Source organism: Gracilinanus agilis, chromosome 1 (assembly GCF_016433145.1).
Source record: "Gracilinanus agilis isolate LMUSP501 chromosome 1, AgileGrace, whole genome shotgun sequence".
NCBI lineage: Eukaryota > Metazoa > Chordata > Mammalia > Didelphimorphia > Didelphidae > Gracilinanus > Gracilinanus agilis.
Genome location: NC_058130.1, coordinates 406,883,125 through 406,900,827, shown reverse-complemented (window position 1 = coordinate 406,900,827; position 17,703 = coordinate 406,883,125). Strand labels below are relative to the sequence as shown.

General features: G+C 37.2%; 1 protein-coding gene across 1 annotated transcript in view; it reads right to left on the bottom strand.

The window, feature by feature from the left end:
• Positions 1 to 17,703, bottom strand: part of EPG5 (ectopic P-granules autophagy protein 5 homolog) — a 187,137-nt gene that overhangs the window by 132,615 nt on the left and 36,819 nt on the right. The window contains exons 10-14 of the mRNA XM_044681656.1: positions 17,460 to 17,615; positions 15,924 to 16,081; positions 9,847 to 10,001; positions 8,581 to 8,721; positions 2,290 to 2,454 (exon numbers count right to left, since the gene is read on the bottom strand). Coding sequence (XP_044537591.1) covers positions 2,290 to 2,454; positions 8,581 to 8,721; positions 9,847 to 10,001; positions 15,924 to 16,081; positions 17,460 to 17,615 — 775 coding nt within the window. The remainder of the gene's footprint in view (positions 1 to 2,289; positions 2,455 to 8,580; positions 8,722 to 9,846; positions 10,002 to 15,923; positions 16,082 to 17,459; positions 17,616 to 17,703) is intronic.

The window sequence follows — 17,703 nt, the reverse complement described above, 5'->3', positions numbered from 1 at the left end:
AAGAATGCTACCCACATTCAGAGGAAGGACTGCAGGAGAGGAAACATATAAGAAAAGCAACTGCTTGAACGTATGGGTCGGGGTGGACATGATTGGGGATGTGGACTCGAAATTACCACACTAATGCAACCACCAACAATATGGAAATAGGTCTTGATCAAGGACACATGACAAAACCAGTGGAAATGTGCGTCGGCCATGGGTGGGGGGAGTGCAGGGGGTGAAGGGGAAAGTAGGAGCATGAATCATGTAACCATGTTAAAAATGATTATTAATAAATGTTTTAAAAAAATGAAGAAATGAATACTGAGATGTGTTAAGTGATTTGGAAGAATCACACAGCCAACATATCTAAGGCAAGATTTGGAGCTCTGTGGCACAAAACTGTTATGCCCCCTCTCTGTACCACAGCTCAGATCTTCTTGGCTCTTTATCCTAAACTCTTTCCACTGTCACCTTATAGCCCCTTACTGTTCATCTCTTTACTTTAGGTTGCTTCCTCTCTTCCCCTTTACTTATACAAATCTAAACCATTATTCAAGTCCAGTTGAGGAAGTCTTTTCCAATTATACAAGCTCAAGCTAACATTCCCTTCTCTGAACTTCTAGAGCACTTAAATTAGGAAATTTCATTGGATAGCATTTAATTTTTTCTCCATTACTCTTGGTGCCTCAACAGATCTAAGTTTCATAAAGAGAGGGACTATCACATATACTACTTTTACATTCCTCCTTTCAATATCATACCACCTTCACCAACATTACAGTGATTGGGCATAAAGTAACTGTGCACGAATTCCTAATTGTTTAATCACTCAACCAATGATAAATATAATAAATTAATTATTATTTTTCCAGGTTAGAATTATGTCATTCAAAGATTTTTTTTTTTTATCCTGGGACTCCATTCTAGGAGCATAGGGCCACAACCAGTAGGCAATGGGTCACGCAGTCGCTCAGGGTCACCCAGCTGGGAAGTGTCTGAGCCCGGATTTGAACCTAGGACCTTTCAGTCTCTAGGCCTGGCTCTCAATCCACTGAGCTAGCCCAGCTGCCCCTACTTTAGGTTGCAGTTTCTTTAGCAGATGTAGTTTTTACAGGGTGGGGTTGCTAGCCCCACTCCCAACCCTCCTCCTTTTTCATCAGGGCTAGGGACAGTCCTTAGCCCAGGAGTGGTAAGGGTGGGTGATAGGGGTCAAGTGACTTGCCCAAGGTCACACAGCTGGAAGTGTCCCAGGCCGGACTTGAACCTAGGACCTCCAGTCTCTAGGCCTGGCTCTCAATCCACTGAGCCACCCAGCTGCCCCTCATTCAAAGAATTATATAAAAAAATTTTTACAGATTATATAATTTTTAAGAGCACCTATTGTGATTCCATCCTTGTATGGTTAAAACAATGAGGCCAAGGAGGGGAGTTGTGGAGATCTCTTTATCATCTCTGATAATCTGATAAGAACAGTTTAGTTGATAAGGAAATAAGGACAGGACAAAGGAGTTGTCTTTTACCTCATGCTTCCAGCTCTGGCTCCAGGAGCATGGAGTTTATTATATATATTTCAAGACTTATTTCACACAAAAGAACCCCTTTGAAACTTTGCAGATGCGCAAAAGTTACAAATTATGTCACATCAAAATACAAAACACTGGCTTCAGAATAGACCAAGGCCAAGGCTGAATTTTGACTGGCTTCTTATCAGGAAGCCAAGTTGGGGAGTATCCCTCTCAGGGTTGAATTGCCCCTTGCTAAAGTTTTGGCCTTGGCTGTAAATGCATTCCTGGGCAAAGGGGAAGAGTATTAACCTTTTAAATTCAGGTTTGATAGGAGCTTAAAGCTTTTCAATAAGACCACAATACTTTTCAACAAGCAATCACAAGGATCACAAAAGGGGTCAAAAGAGAAGTCTCAGATTTTTATCTATTCTCTTATTGGCTTCCCACAGCTTCCCACAGGGAGTGATATAAGTGTTTTAAAAATATTTTGGTAGATGGATAGGAGAGGGCAGAAAATATTAAGACCAATATGCTATACATCAAATAGCAAGTAACAAATAAATGAAATTATCAATTTGGATAATCTGTGTTCACTTAAGAGCAAGTTCACATGACAAAGAAGAAAGTGAAAAAAAATTCCAAATTTCAAAGTAGTTAAAAGAATTCACTTACCTTGGAAAGAAAAGCATTTATGTAACACCTTCATACTTTACTATCACTAAAATCACATCATTGTAGAAAAAATATGCTTTTGAAACATAGAATTAGCTATTTCCATAATACAATGCTTAAGGCATACCTGTTCACCAAATCCCCAGTTCATTCCTTCCAAAATAACACAGGCCAATTTATTCTTCACAGCTGACAAACTGTAATTCAATAACCAATCCCGAATCACAGCTATTTCAGAGGTAGATGGTTGCCACAGATACAAAGGCAGCTCTTTAAATAAGTATAGGGAAACCTTATTGAAAAGGGATAAAAAGAATAATTAAGATCAAAAATTAAGATAAAGATATGACTAATAATGGGTATAGGAGAAAAAGAGAATTTAAAAATAATGGTGAGTTAAATTTAAAAATACACAAGGGGGAGGGGCAACTGGGGATGGGGAGGTCCCAGGTTCAAATCTAGCCTCAGATACTTCCAAAGTTGTGTGACCCTGGGCAACTCACTTAACTCATTGCCCAGCCCTTACCACTCTTCTACCTTGGGATCAAAACATAGTATTGATTCTAAGACAGAAAGTAAGGTTTTTAAAAAAAATACACAAGGGAAATTCTATATTGTAATTTTTCATTTCTAACTATTCAAATCCTCGTTTCTTGAAAAAGTAGTTTGTTGCTGGGCATGGTGCTATATAACCATATAATCTCTGCTCCTGAGAGGATGAAAATGGTAAATGAGTTAAGCACAAGAGTTCTCAGCTTCAAATTAACTGGATTGGAATGGCAGTCTATAGTTGGACTGGAGAGTGTAAAGTTCTTCTTTTATAGAGTAGCATTTCTATTCTCAGGTTTACAAACTTATTTATCAATTTTACTGGCTATGTAGATAAGGGGAAAAACAAAGGAAAGATTAGGGGCAGCTCAAGTTTCCTTTTTATCCCAAAGTCTTGAAGGCAAGGATGTTATTATTTTTCAGGTTTGGAGCCCTAGCATCTGTCATAGTACTTAAGAAATATTTGTTAAATTGAACTGCAGGTTAACTGGAACAATCCTGAAAGACTTATGATGGGGAATGCTATCCACTTCCAGGAAAGAAATGTTGGAGTCATCTTTCACATCGTGTATCTTTGGTTTTAGTTTGGAGTTTTGGTTACACATGAGTGTGTTCTTACGACAATGACCAATATGGAAGTGTGTTTTGCATGACAATAAAAAATGAAAAAAAAATTTAAGAGTTCTAACAAATAGTCAAGGGACACACATAGGCAGTTTTCAAATAAAGAAATCAAAACTATCAACAAACACATGAAAAAGTGTTCTAAATCTCTCGTAATTAGAGAAATGCAAATCAAAACAACTCTGAGGTACCATCTCACACTAGCATATTGGCCAATATGACAGCAAAGGAAAATAATAAATGTTGGAGGTATTGTGGCAAAATCAGGACACTAATGCATTGCTGGTGGAGTTGTAAATTAATCTAGCCATTATGGAAAGCAATATGGAATTATGCACAAAGGGCTTTAAAATAATGCATACCCTTTCATCCAGCAATACCACTACTAGCTTTGGACCCTAAAGAGATAAGGAAAAATACTTGCATAAAAATATTCATAGCTACACTCTATGGTGGCAAAAAACTGGAAAATGGGGGGGTGTCCCTCATTTGGGGAATGGCTAAACGGTAGCTGATGGTGATAGAATACTATTGTGATGTAAGGAATGATGATCTGGAGGATTTCTATATGAACTGGAAGAACCTCAATAAACTGATGCAGAGTAAAATGAGTAGAACCAGAGGAACATTGTACACAGAAAGTAAAACACTGTGGAACAAGCAAATGTAATAGACTTTGCTACTAGTAGCAATGCGACAAGCCAGGACACTCCTGAAGGACTTATGTAAAAGAATGCTACCCACCACATTGAGAGAAAGAACTATGGGAGTAGAAATGCAAAAGCAAAACATATGACATTACTTATCATATGTATATATAGGTATATGATTTGGGCTTTAAACAAATTCTCTATAGCAAAAATGAATAATACAGAAATAGATAACAAGTGATAACATTTGTACAACCCAGTGGAATTGCTTGTTGGCTCTGGGAGGGGGCGGAAAGAGGGGAGGGAAAGAAAATGAATAATGTAAACATGGAAAAATATTTTTAAATAAATTTTTCTAATTAAAAGAGTTCTAAGCTGCAGCAGGACCAAAGCTGATTGGGTATCTAAACCAAATCAATCACCAAAATATGATGAGCTTCTGGGAATGGGGGGTCCACTAGGCTGCATAAGGAGAGTCAAACTGACCCAGATAAAAGCTTCCTTGCTGATCAGCAGTGAGATCAGGCCAATGAATGGCCACTGTAAGTTTCATCCCAAGGGAAAGGGGGAGACCTAGACTCAAAAAAAAGGAAAAAAATAGCTTTTGGGGGTATCTTCATTTTTTTAAAGAAAGAGAAAGAGAAAACAATGGGCAATAGCAACACAAAATTAGAAACATGATTGATATATAAGGCAAATTTTGTAACCTTGTTTGCAGATCAATCTTTTTTTCAATATAACAAGTATTCAGTTGAAGAAAACACTAATTTAAAAAATGCAGGTTTATAATATTGTTAATGAGAAACATAACTTCTATGACAAAAAGATTCAGTACAAATGTCATTTATATAGATAAGTCCTCAAGTGGTTCAAAGATGATTCCAAATTACAAAACTTTTCAAGGCCATGCTTTTTATTAAAATCAAAAATCTGTGTTCTTCTATGTAACATTTCATTCCTGTTTCTTATATTGTGGTGTAGACATGACTCTGGGTTTTTAAAGATTATGCCAGCAATGGGCAAAACTGGAAAGCGATCTGGTAGAAATTAGGTTTAAAGCAACAACTCACAGCATATACAAAAATGAACTTAGAATGGATACATGGCAGATGTAAAAGGTCACATCATGAACAAATTAGGAGCAATTTTCTTTTTTTGATGAGGGTAATGTTTATCAGCAAACAAAATTAAAATGCTACAAATCACCTGTAAGTGAAATGCAAATTAAAGCAACTCTGAGGTTCTACTTCATACCCACTGGATTAATAAATGACAAAAATGGAATATGACAAATACTGAAGGGGCTGTAGAAAAACAAGCATATTAATGTACACTAGGCAGAACTACGAACTAGTTCAACTATTCCAGAAAGCTATTGGAATTTGTTTGTAACGTCATTAATCATACATATGCTTTTGACCAAGCAAAACAACTATTATAACCAGATCTAAAGACATCAAATATAAAAGAAGATATATATATATACAAATATGTCTTTAGCAGCACTTTTTGTGAAATATAAGGAGGAGTCAATTGAGGTCAATTGAGGAGTAGCTGAATAAATTATGGAATATGAATGTAAATCATGTCTTAAGAAATAATGAAAAGAACAGATTCAAAGAAACTTGGGAAGACTATGAACTGATGCAGATTAGCTGCATTGATTATAATAATGTCCACAGAGACTCTGTGACAAATACAAATACAAAAAGGCTTTAAGAACTCAAAGTTCTATGGTGATATGAAATCAATTCCAACATTATTCTAAATGGAGACTATAACTAATCAGAACTGCTCATTCATTGTTGGAATTCAATAAATATTAAGGAGACCCACAATTTACAAAAAGGAACATTCATGAAGTTTATATAACTTTTTATGTTTTAAGTATGTGATTAATATAAAATAAGAATTAAAATTTTAATGGATCCATACAAATTTATGATAATTTTTTTTTAACCCTTAACTTCTTTCTTAGAAGTGATGCTAAGTATTGGTACTAAGGAAGGAGAGCAGAAAGGGCTAGGCAATTGGGGTTAGGTGACTTTCCCAGGATCAAACAACTAGGGAATGTCTGAGAACACATTTGAATCAAGGCCCTCTCGACTCTAAGCCTGGCTCTCTATCCATTGAAATACCTAGGTGCCTCTAGAGTTATGACAAAATTGTGAGAAACTTTGCTAAACATCAAAATGGCCTAGATCCATTCATTACAATTAAAAAACAAAATTATTCTTTTTTTTTTTTTTTTGTATCTCATTCTATTCAAAGTTAAACAATGGTTGATTTTTTTTTTTAGCTTTCTGTTTCAACCAGTTGTGGTTTCCTGGTATGACACAATTAAGAAATTGAAATAGACTCATTTAAAATAAAGAACTTTTATTTACTAATGAAATATTAATCTTAAAAAAGGTAACTAACACTGCAGCTGCTGCTACTCTTCTCAGACAAGGAACTGTTCCTGCAGCTATTGGGTTGAGCTGACAGTTAAAATAACCTATAGGACGGTAATTTTTTCCTTAGTGTCTAGTGTTAGTTTCCTAATTTCCTAGTGTTAGTACCCCAGAAGCTATACCTTTACTTTCATTGACAAACAGCTGGCATGGTTTTAAATAATCTGGGATCCCAAGTACTGGAGCAGAAAGAATTGCCTCTTTTAGCTTTGCAATGGCTTGCTGATGTTCTGGTTTGAGCTTTAAAGGTTCAGGTTCTGAATTTCTTGTCAAATCAGTAAGACATTTCGTTATCTCGCTGTACCCAGGGATCTACTAACGACAGGATCCTGTTGTCCCAAGAATTGCTCAAAGCAGCTTCTTAGTTTTAGGAGCAGTCAGCTTTTGGATATCTGCAATTCTCTTTTGGGTAATACTTCTAGAACCTCCTGATAGTATGAACTCTAAATATTCAACCCTTGCAATCACCACTGTAGTTTTGCTTTGTAAATCTTATGTCCTCGCTTATATAACTCACATAGAAAAAATTTTTATCCCTGAGACAAACTTTTGCATTTGAGGATGCTAGGAAGATATCGTCCACAAAATGCACTAGCTTGTTCTCCTTAAATTTGATTAAGTTCAACCCTAGCTGGGCCAGGCTGGAGTTGACTTCTGGCCTTCACCAACACAGGTTAGCTGGATCACAGATCTTCAGAGCAGTTGGGAACAATTTCAGTATGCAGAAAACTAATGAACACTTGTGGGTAACAAATATTACTGGGTTTAGAGAAAGGGGAGAAGGAGGACCGATTGGACAGGGATAACAGACTGGACCTAACAAACTGGGGAAACACAAACCCCACCAAAGTACAAGGAATGGGAAATTATGGATTGGCAGTTGATACCAACTGCCACCACAGATCCACCTAGCCTAGAAGTTTGTGAAACTAACAAGTTAGTAGACTGGGACCAAAGAATTATAAAATACAGATTTAATACAGACTATAGGGTTAGAGATGATGGGAGAAGTCACACTTAACCTAAAACACTAAGGATCAAATTCAGGATTAAAAGTTGAAGATCTGGGAAATCCCTACACTACACTAGGCAGCTAAAACACAAGGGAAAAATGGGATCTCACATAGATGGTCAATAGGTCTTGATCAGTAGTAGACCAAGTATACTCCAAGAGCACAGGATCCAGCCAAATAACTCTTCAGAGAAAAATCAGGGAGATTGACTTTGCTTGTCCACCAAGCAAGTCAAAGATCTCAACCTCTACTCCTTGATCCTGTTAATTGTAAGGTCCCAGGTGTTGCTTAAGATACCCAAAAGAGGGCAGCTGGGTAGCTCAGTGTATTGAGAGCCAGGCCTAGAGACCAGAAGTCACAGGTTCAAATCTGGCCTCAAACACTTCCCAGCTGTGTGACCCTGGGCAAGTCACTTGACCTCCATTGCCTACCCTTACCACTCTTCTGCCTTGGAGCTAATACACAGTATTGACTCCAAGATGGAAGGTAAGGGTTTTAAAAAAAAAAAAATTAAGATACCCAAAATCCACAGGTCTCTCAGGTCAGTGGTTTCCCAACTCCTTCAAAATCCCAACTGCCTTTTAAAGAGACCACTGTATTCCAGGTTGGAATCTCAGCTCCTGCTTGCCTGTCTAAGCTTCCAAAATGCTTTAAAACCTATTTCCCTTTTACAATCTCAAGTAATAAAGGGATTCTCCAGACAGGAACAAGAGATTTGGTATCCTCAGCTTCAAGGGATAGGAAACTAAAATCCTCCTCAATTTAGAGGTAGAAAGGAAGTCCAGCACCAGACAGTCCCAGAGCCAGGAAGTCTAGGAGCCCCACTGACGGTTGGAGGTCCCTCTTTATTTTCTCTCTGTGTTCTAGAATCCTGCATCTTCAGTTTATGGTATGCGGCCCGCTTTTGCAAAATCTCCTTCCCTTACCTATTTTAACCCATTTTATGCTTCCCTTCTTATACTAAGGATTTTTAATTGAAGCACAGGTGCCTATAGAAAAAAAAACTAATTCGAATTAATGAAATGTAAATTAGATTATTCCTTTAGTGGATCTAAAAGGATGCAGTCTTTGCAGATAGTGAATCCTGATAACTTCTTATTGTATTATTGTTTTCAAATAATGCTCTTACCATTCCAACTTGGTCAATGGTCTCCTTAACTCTATCCAAAAGAACAGAAATGATTGCAGGATGAACAGCAGTAATAGAACCCAAAAGCTCTCGACCAACTTTTGAAAAAGTCTCTCTGGTAGAAAGGCTAACATAGGCTACCTAAAGAGAATAAAGATAGCATTTTGAATATTAGTCACTTGAACAAATGCACTTTAAAAGTATGTGTTTTCAAGAAAAAAGAAAGATTATTCTACATCAACTTCTAGTTTGTAGCTTCATCCCAAGATTCCTGAAATTCAGTTATACAAACTATGTAACACTAGAAGTTAGCATGTACACTGTTCACTCCATGATGGTATAAAACACCCAACTAAGCAAAAGTATCCTAAGTTTGCAAACAGGAGCAAAATTGCTTCAAAAGGGTTGAATAATATGTTAGGATTGAGAAAAGGAAGGCAAGTTTTAACAATAAAAATTGAAATCTTTTCATGGAGTTAACATTTGTAAAACAATATTCCTAGTTACAATATTATAAACTACAAATGCTTACTTAGTAAATCTCTAGAAACAAATTCATATAACTGATCCCACATTTCATAAATATCTTATCTAACTAAGGTACTGTGCTAAGCACTGTGGAGAACAGAAAGAGGAGTATAACATTTCCTTACAATCAAGCATATTATCTAGTAAGAACTAATATACATATAACTATTGGGTTGATCTAAATACAGACTGCACAGTTTTTGCCCAAAATGTGACTTGTGAAAACCTGAGTACAACCACTAAGAGTACTCAGTATCAAAGACAGTGTAAGCCTGACTGATCTCCCAGCAGTGGCAAAAGTTTCACAATGCTTGCACATGTGTCCAAGTCTATACCTGATACTAATGTAAGCCAAAACAAGTAGATCTCTCCTTTTCTAAGCTTCTAAGCAAACTGCCAGTATCCCTGCCCTTATAAATAAGGATCTCACTATAAAATTCATCAATTTTTCTTCCTTCCCCTAGTCTCCTTGAAGCTAAAGAAAACTTTAGGTAAGCAGTAGCAGAACTACCCCTCCTAAGTCCCCTTCCCCAAAGAGTCTGTACTTGGTTCTTAATTCAGACTCCATTTCCCATTTTTAAACTGAGAGACCTAGACTACTGCTTGCTCACAGCAGCCAATGTAGCTCTGGAAGCTCAATGCCACAAAGTAGTGTTTTCTATACTAACCACAAAGAACTCAAAGGAGAAGCTAGAAGAAAGATTTTTCTGGCTGGTTTTTCATCCCAACGTGGCTCACCTCATAAATCTCCAGCACAATAACTTTAATGAAGTCTTCATCCACATTGGTCTTTCTTGCCTGAGCCATCTGAGCAAAAGTGGTAAGAAGGCAAATTTCTTCTGAGCTATTCATGGTAGAAATATAATTCTCAAAGCTCACAAGATGCTCTGGGTCTAAAAATTCAAATCAGAGTAATTAAGGAAAAGAAAGGTCAAGGTTAACGTAAATGATGTTAATTTTATTAGCCTAAAAATTGAGACATTAATGCATTTCTGGTGGAATTGTGAATTGATCCAACCATTCCGGATAGAAATTTGGAACTCTGCCCAAAGGGCTTTAAAAGACGGTCTGCCTTCTGATTCAGCCATACCACTGCTAGGTTTATACCCCAAAAAGATCATAAAGAAAAAGATTTGAACAAAAATATTTATAGCTGTGCTCTTTGTGGTGTCAAAAAATTGGAAAATGAGGGGATGCCCTTGGATGCCCTTCCATTGGGGAATGGCTAAACAAATTGTGGTATCTGTTAGTGATGGAATACTATTGTGCTCAAAGGAATAACAAACTAGAAGACTTCCAATGTGAACTGGAACAACCTCCAGGAATTGATGCAGAGTGAAAGGAGCAGAACCAGGAGAACATTGTACACAGAGACAGATACTCTGTGGCACAATCGAATGTAATGTACTTCTCTACTAACAGCAATGCAATGATCCAGGACAATTCTGAGACTTATGAGAAAAAAACACTATTCACATCCAGAGAAAGAACTGTGGGAACAGAAAAACTACTGCTTGATCACATGGTTCAATGCAGATATGGTTGGGGATGTAGACTCTAAACGATCACCCTAATGCAAATATTAATATGGAAATAGGTCTTGATCAATGCCACATGTAAAATCCAGTGGAATTGCTCACTGGCTACAGGAAAGGGGTGGGAGGAGGGAAGGGAAAGAACATGAATCATGTAACCATGGGAAAATATTGTAAATTAATTAATTAAATAAAACTTTTTAGATTAAAAAAAGAAACCATTTTATTAGCCTACCCATTTGTCACTAAAGACAGCATAAAAATACACAGTACTTAGACAGTTTGAAAAAGCATAAACATTCTATGCTGTAAAACAGCTCCTAGAATTTAAGAAAGATCTATTGGATGTCCTATAAGCTCCATTCCAACTCCAAAACAAAACTGTCTGATTTCAGTACAAATATATTTGTTTTTACAAAAGAGGGGAGGAAACTTTTAAAAAGTTTACCCGTAAACAGATATTTATTCAGAAAATTCAGCTCAAAAGCTGAAAATATTGATCACGAATATGATATTATTTGTCATTAGTTTCTCAGGGGAAAATCCCTGTATGTGAAGTACTTTATCTTGTCACCAGAGGGCAGTACATATATACAACTATATGGAACACTGTTTTTGATGGCCCACTAAAAATTCTTTCTAGGATGCATACAAGCAACTTGTCTATAATTTGTGGTCTTAGAGAGTTTTCAAGGGCATTGAGAGTCTAAGATGTGTCAGACAAAGGTTGTAAAGGTAGCTATTTCCAACTTCAAAGCCAGTCCTGTATATACTATGCCGTGCTTCTCTCATACAGAGGAAGCAACACAATATAACAAAAATATTTTGAACTACCGTATAGATAATGAATATCCTGGCAAAAGATTCACTTTCCTTCCAATAGAACTTTTAAGATTAATGCAAAAACAAGCCAAAGATTTTTTTTCGTTCGATGTATCTAAATTCTCTCACTTGTAAATATTCAATTTTATTAGATTTAAATGCTTTACTTTAAAAACATTCATATAGCCTTTATAAATCAATGATCTTTTCCCTTAAATAGCTTTATAATGGAACTAACCAAGAAACTAATAGTATGAGAACTAACAATCTAACCTGCAATGTTTCAGGGCACAAATCAAGGACTCTTCACCTCACATTTTAAAGACTTCTCTAAAAAGAAAATAAATGAGAAAGAACTGACTCTACATGGTAAGCTGACAACTATTGGGAATATTATAGATATGGGGTTAATTAAAAGAGATTAGTGCCTAAGAATAAAATGAGAGATACTGTCTCAGGGTTTTAGACCCAGCTTAGAACTTGGAGCCAGAGTTCCTGCTGGAATTCTGAGGTTGTATTTTCCAACTGTCAGAGTCTCTGGAAGCTGACCTTGGCTCTGGTGGCTGGCTCTCTGGGAATTTCCTATGAAACCTTGAGAATTGTAATATAGTATTTTAATACTGCCATGTTGGCTTAGAGCAAACCTGTCAGTTGCCCTGGATGGAATGTTGAAGGGGGCATGAGCCACTGGGCAGATACCAACTGCCAGTTGAGCTGAGAGTATAAAAAGCCCTGGAAACCCAGGGCTGGGTTCCTTCCCTGACCTGACTTCCCCCAGACTACTCTTTTACCTCTGGGCCAGGGTGGTGGGAGTGAGAACATGGGTAGCTTAGGATTTTAAGACCCAATCTTCTAGAGCAACACAATATTATTATTATCATCATCATCTACAAGATTAGCCAAAAGATCGACTCTATTTTCCTAACCAGAGACCACTTCACTCTGGCCGAGGGCTACCTGCCCTCAGTCAGCCTAGACCTTCCAAAGACCTCTACCAGCTTTAACCCTCTACAACAGATCTTAGTATTTCCAAGCCCTCTTACCATTGCCTTGTTCCTTCCCCAGTTATCAATAAACCCCATAGCCTTAACCACTGAATCCTGTGGTTATTTCCCTACCATATAAGGACAGGCAACAGGAAGGGATTCTGAGCAGTTAGGGCTGGAACAAGCTCCACTGCTGAGGGGCAGGAAGTTCTACATCCACTTCCTGCCAGCCTGCCATTAACCAAAAGGAGCCTATTTCCTCAGCAGGGAGAGGCCAGCTGCCTGATATCTTAAAAGAGCCTTAAAAGAGGTTTCACTGGGCACTCAGTTCCCTGGGTTTGGATCCTTGTACTACCATAAACAAGTTACAAGCCCAACTGAGGTTGCTCACTCCATCCTAACAACCAGCACTATCCTCCTGCTAGCCTGGTTACCAGCTTAAGGCCCCTGTTGACCCAGTTGTTCATAATAGAATACCAGACTGACAGTTTGGAAAAGAAAAAGTGAGTTTGGCAGTGACTACAGGAGAAGACTAACAGAAAAAAGAAAGACCTTTTTCTTTTAAATCTGTAAGTCTGCAGAATGAAAACAAGGCTTTTGGGCCTATCTAGGCTGGGAAACCATCTCTGGTTGACCAGGCTCAACCCTGACTAGGCTGACATTGGAGTGGTGAACTAGAAGGATACCTGGAGACAGTACTTTAAGAATTTTATATATATATTAGAAATAAGTTTATATGGATAGAAATTGAGTTTAGATAGAGATAAAGAAACAGAACAGGTCTGGGAATTCCCAGAAAGAATTGGTCTTTGTGAGAAGCCTTGAGTTGGGAATGGATTCAAGTTAGTACCCTTTTAGCATTAGGAACTTTTCCTGTTAAATCTTTTACCTATCCTCATATCCTTAAACTTTAAAGCTATTAAGCAGAGTTTTGTTTTACATCCTACTCCAAGATTTTTACTGTCGGCCATTTTTACTAAGCCAATCCTATTACACAGAACTAAGCCAAACTTCTCCTCTCAGCTCCTAACAACTTCAACTGAAAAACAACTGGTCTTTACAATAACATACCCATCAAAGACTAAAAGATACAGTTTCCAAAATATACCTAACACAACCTATAGTATACATAACAATTTTCAGTGACAGAATGGCCTGCCCATTGGAGATAAAAGCATGAATGCAGCCAAGGAAGGGAGGGATCAGAAATGAGGAAGAGATCTGGAAATGAGGAAGAGATTCAGTTCTATTGCTCTTCCTCTTCTCTACACCACCTATCCATCTATCTGTCCAAGTGGCCTGAAAGGCTTTAGGGAGTATATGCATAAGAGATCATAGATCATGGCTCCTCCAAAAAGCCCACTCAACCTTGGAAGACAGGCTTCCCAAATACAAGCATTTCTTCACTTCATTCTCTACACTCACTTCAAGGAATCAATAATTAAAGACTTGGCACACCCCTGAGACAGAATGTAGAAATTTAATCAAATACTATTTGTAAAGGTGGGCACTAATCTGATTCCAGAGAAATCCAAAGAAGGAAACAAGTTAGATTAGACTAAGGGGAATAATAGTTTATGACAATCGACACTATTTCACCCAGAAAAACAACCACAAGAGAAAGGGGCAAAGAGTGGGTAATCCTTTGCAGTTATTACTGAATGCTACAAAATGACTCAGAGAAAAATAAAACAAGTTAACCATCTCCATTATGTATAAAATACTTTTTATATCAAGACAAGGTAAAAAAGGAACCTAGCCCAAACCACAAAAGAAGGGAAAGTAAAAGAACAGAGAACAGAAGAGGGAAAAAGAATGAAGTACACTGATTATAAAAAGAAAACAGAAGAGGGAAAAAGATTGAAGTACACTGATTATAAAAAGAGAAGTAGAAAGAAAAACACTAGTGAAAAACTATGCTTATTTATCAAAATATTGTCTTTATTCAATAACTATTGATTTATTTAAAGCATAATGCCAACTGGGACCGCACTTCAATTCCTACTCTAATGGCTTCATCATAGTGGTGGCCCTAGTTTCCAAAAGGCTTTGTCATTTCTGACAAATTAGAAAGTTTTCAAATAGGTGTCTAGTGACAGACCACATGTCTAGTATCTTAATACTAGCCTCATTGATGACCAGGATAGCTAAATTATATGGTAATTAATTTTTCAGCCATAACAATTCTAGAAAACCATTCATCCATGTACCTATTAATTTATAGACATAGCTGGCTTCTGCTTTAGAGGAGGCACCCACAGATCTTTCAAGAACTGAAGTAAAATTTGAATAAAGATGCTCATCAAAAAGCACACTTCTAAAATTCACCTGACTATAAGATGAATTTACTCAGCAGCACTACCTTTTTAAGATATATATTTTTTTAAGGATTCATACCATTTCCAAATCAAAGATTCATTTCAAAGATAATTCTGATCCCACCCAACTCAAATACTTCTGATCAGCAAGTGATAAACTGAACTGAATAGGTGTTATGGTACAATTTAATTTAAGTCTTTCTAGCTGTCATTCACAATACAGATGGAGCCTACTTAAGGTCCACTGATATCAAATTTTCAACAACAAAGAAGTAACTTGGAAAGCTAGTTAGTGATTTCTTAGCAATAAATACTTAATGCCTGGAGTAATTTCACTACAATTGCAGAATTCCTTTGGGGGGGATAATCCTATAGAGTATGATTTTATCTGTACTTTCAAACCACCACTTATCAACATTTGGTTTATCAATACTCTATTACTATTACTATTATTACTTTATACTATTCTATCAACAATGATACATGTATGATCCAGTGGAATTGCTTGTCAGCTCTGGGAGCAGGGAGGAAAGAGAGGTGTGAAAAATCATGAATCATGGAACCATGGAAAAATATTCTAAATAAAAATTTTTTTAAATGCTAATTCTATCAAGTGATCCAGTCAAATCTAAATTTCAAATATCTGTGTTATTTAAAATCACTTGGGATACTTGGAACTACATTTCCCATGATTCCCAACGGGTTTCCGGTTTTGGATTACGTATTCAAGGTGAGGGACAGCTTTAAATATGGAGAAGTGACTTTGAACTTCCTCTTTAGCTACGTGGTGGCGGGAAGGTACGAAACATATAAAATGGCTGAGGCGGCAGTTTGAATACTAGCAGGCTCGTGGTCTAATGATTTTTATCTCTATCAGCATGGCTTTTATTAAAATACTATTCTCCCTTCTAATCTCGGCCCTCATCATTTTTAATAACAACATATCCAACCTGGTTTCCAAAACCAAATTCAAAGAAAATAATGTAGATTTCATCATTGTTCCATGCAAACACATGGAGACATAAGTATAATGCATACCTTTTGTTATTCCAGAAATCAAAAGATTGGCATAATCACAGAAAAAAATAATTTTAACAGCATTAAGATGAAACTATTGCAAATGTTTCAAAAAAGGCTGGCCAGTTAAGATTTACCTTGAAGCTGGTACTTGCATTCATTAGGCTGGACTGTAGAAGAGAGCTTCTCCAAATTTTCATTCTCTGCATGGTGCATGAGGTAGAAGAGTTTCCAAAGCATCTGGACTGATAATGTTCCAAAGGGCATCTCTGACATAAAAAGCCAAATGCCCAACCTATTGTTGTTTCAGAACAGCACAAAGTTTCAATTCTCACAGAAAAAACCTTAGAAGCACAACAAAAATTTCTTTTGTACATGTAAGTACAAGATCATCCATCTTCTTATTAAGCTATAGATGAAGTTCCATTCTGCATTAGAGAAAGCAGCCAAAGTTGAAGATTTTTTAAAAATCATTTTTTAAGACAGCACTAGCCAAGAGCTCTTAAATCATTCTTCATGCCATAGACTCCTTTGGCAATCTCATAAAGACTATGGACCCTTTCATTCTAAAGCTGTCTTTAAATGTATAAAGCAAAATATGTAGGATCACAAAGGAAACCAATTATATATACTGAAATACAGTTATCAATATTTTTTTAAGTTGACAGATACTAGGTTAAGAGCTCCTGCACTAGGCCATACTGCCTTTCATAGATTGTGAGCCAATTTAATCAACCGCACTTCAAACCACAAGGCACCTATGTGAGTATATTACATATCATAAAAAATGAAAAGAAAGATGAAACAGAGTCTACGCCAGTGGTTCCCAAACTTTTTTGGCCTACCACCCCCTTTCCAGAAAAAATATTACTTAGCGCCCTGTCACATACTATCACCGCCCCCTTACAGTTATTCACTGCCCCCAAATGCACCTGTGGCCATCACCGCCCCCCTGGATCACTGCAGCACCCACCAGGGGACGGTGGCGCCCACTTTGGGAATCACTGGTCTACACCCTCCCATGCTGAGGGTTGTCACCACATAGAGAATCCTTGTATCATTTCACTTGGTGGGCAGTAAAGTGGCACAATTAATAGAATAGTTGGCCTTTGTGTCAGGAAGATACTGATTCAATAGACTGCCTCAGACAGTTATAAGGTATGAGGTCTTGAGCTTCAGTTTCCTTATCCACAAAATGAGAATAATAAAGAACCTAGCTCCACAGGTTGTTGGGAGGATCAAATGAGATGATATATACAGAGCCCTTTCCCAATTTTAACATGCTATTAGTTATTATTATTATTAAATGTGCCATCTAGACCTGGAAGACACTATTGGGGGTAGTGTACTTCATTAAACTTTCTTTTGGGGGAAAGAATCAGAAGTCAAAATAGCAATTAGACTGATGATTTTGTCAGTGTAATCTCACTGTGTGGAAATTCCCTTCAACAATGTAGATTAGCTGCTCACCTCTAAAATCCGATCTTAGATGGCTGCCTGGAAAGTCAAAAGGCCAGGCTCATCCCATATACCTATATGTTAGAACAAAGCTCATATCCAGGTCTATCTGACTCCAAGGTTGAGCTCCTATTCACCATACCATGCTATCCCTATACAACAATTAATGTATTAATAATTATTTTCCTCTCAACCCCTCCCAAAAGCCTACATGCCTTTTAGCTTTCAGCACATGCAGGACAGCTCTGAGAAACAGCTCGTCAAATTCAATCTGGAGCTTCTCCACTGAATATGGCTGCATAACTGATCCATAGCCTTGGTTGTGGCTCACATACTGGGCCCAGTGATCACTCACATAACAAAGTGTCATTCTGTAAAAGAAAATTATAATTAACCACTTTAATCTACTGATTCACTATTAGTTTATTGTATGACATAGTCGGCTTGAAGCATTTAGAT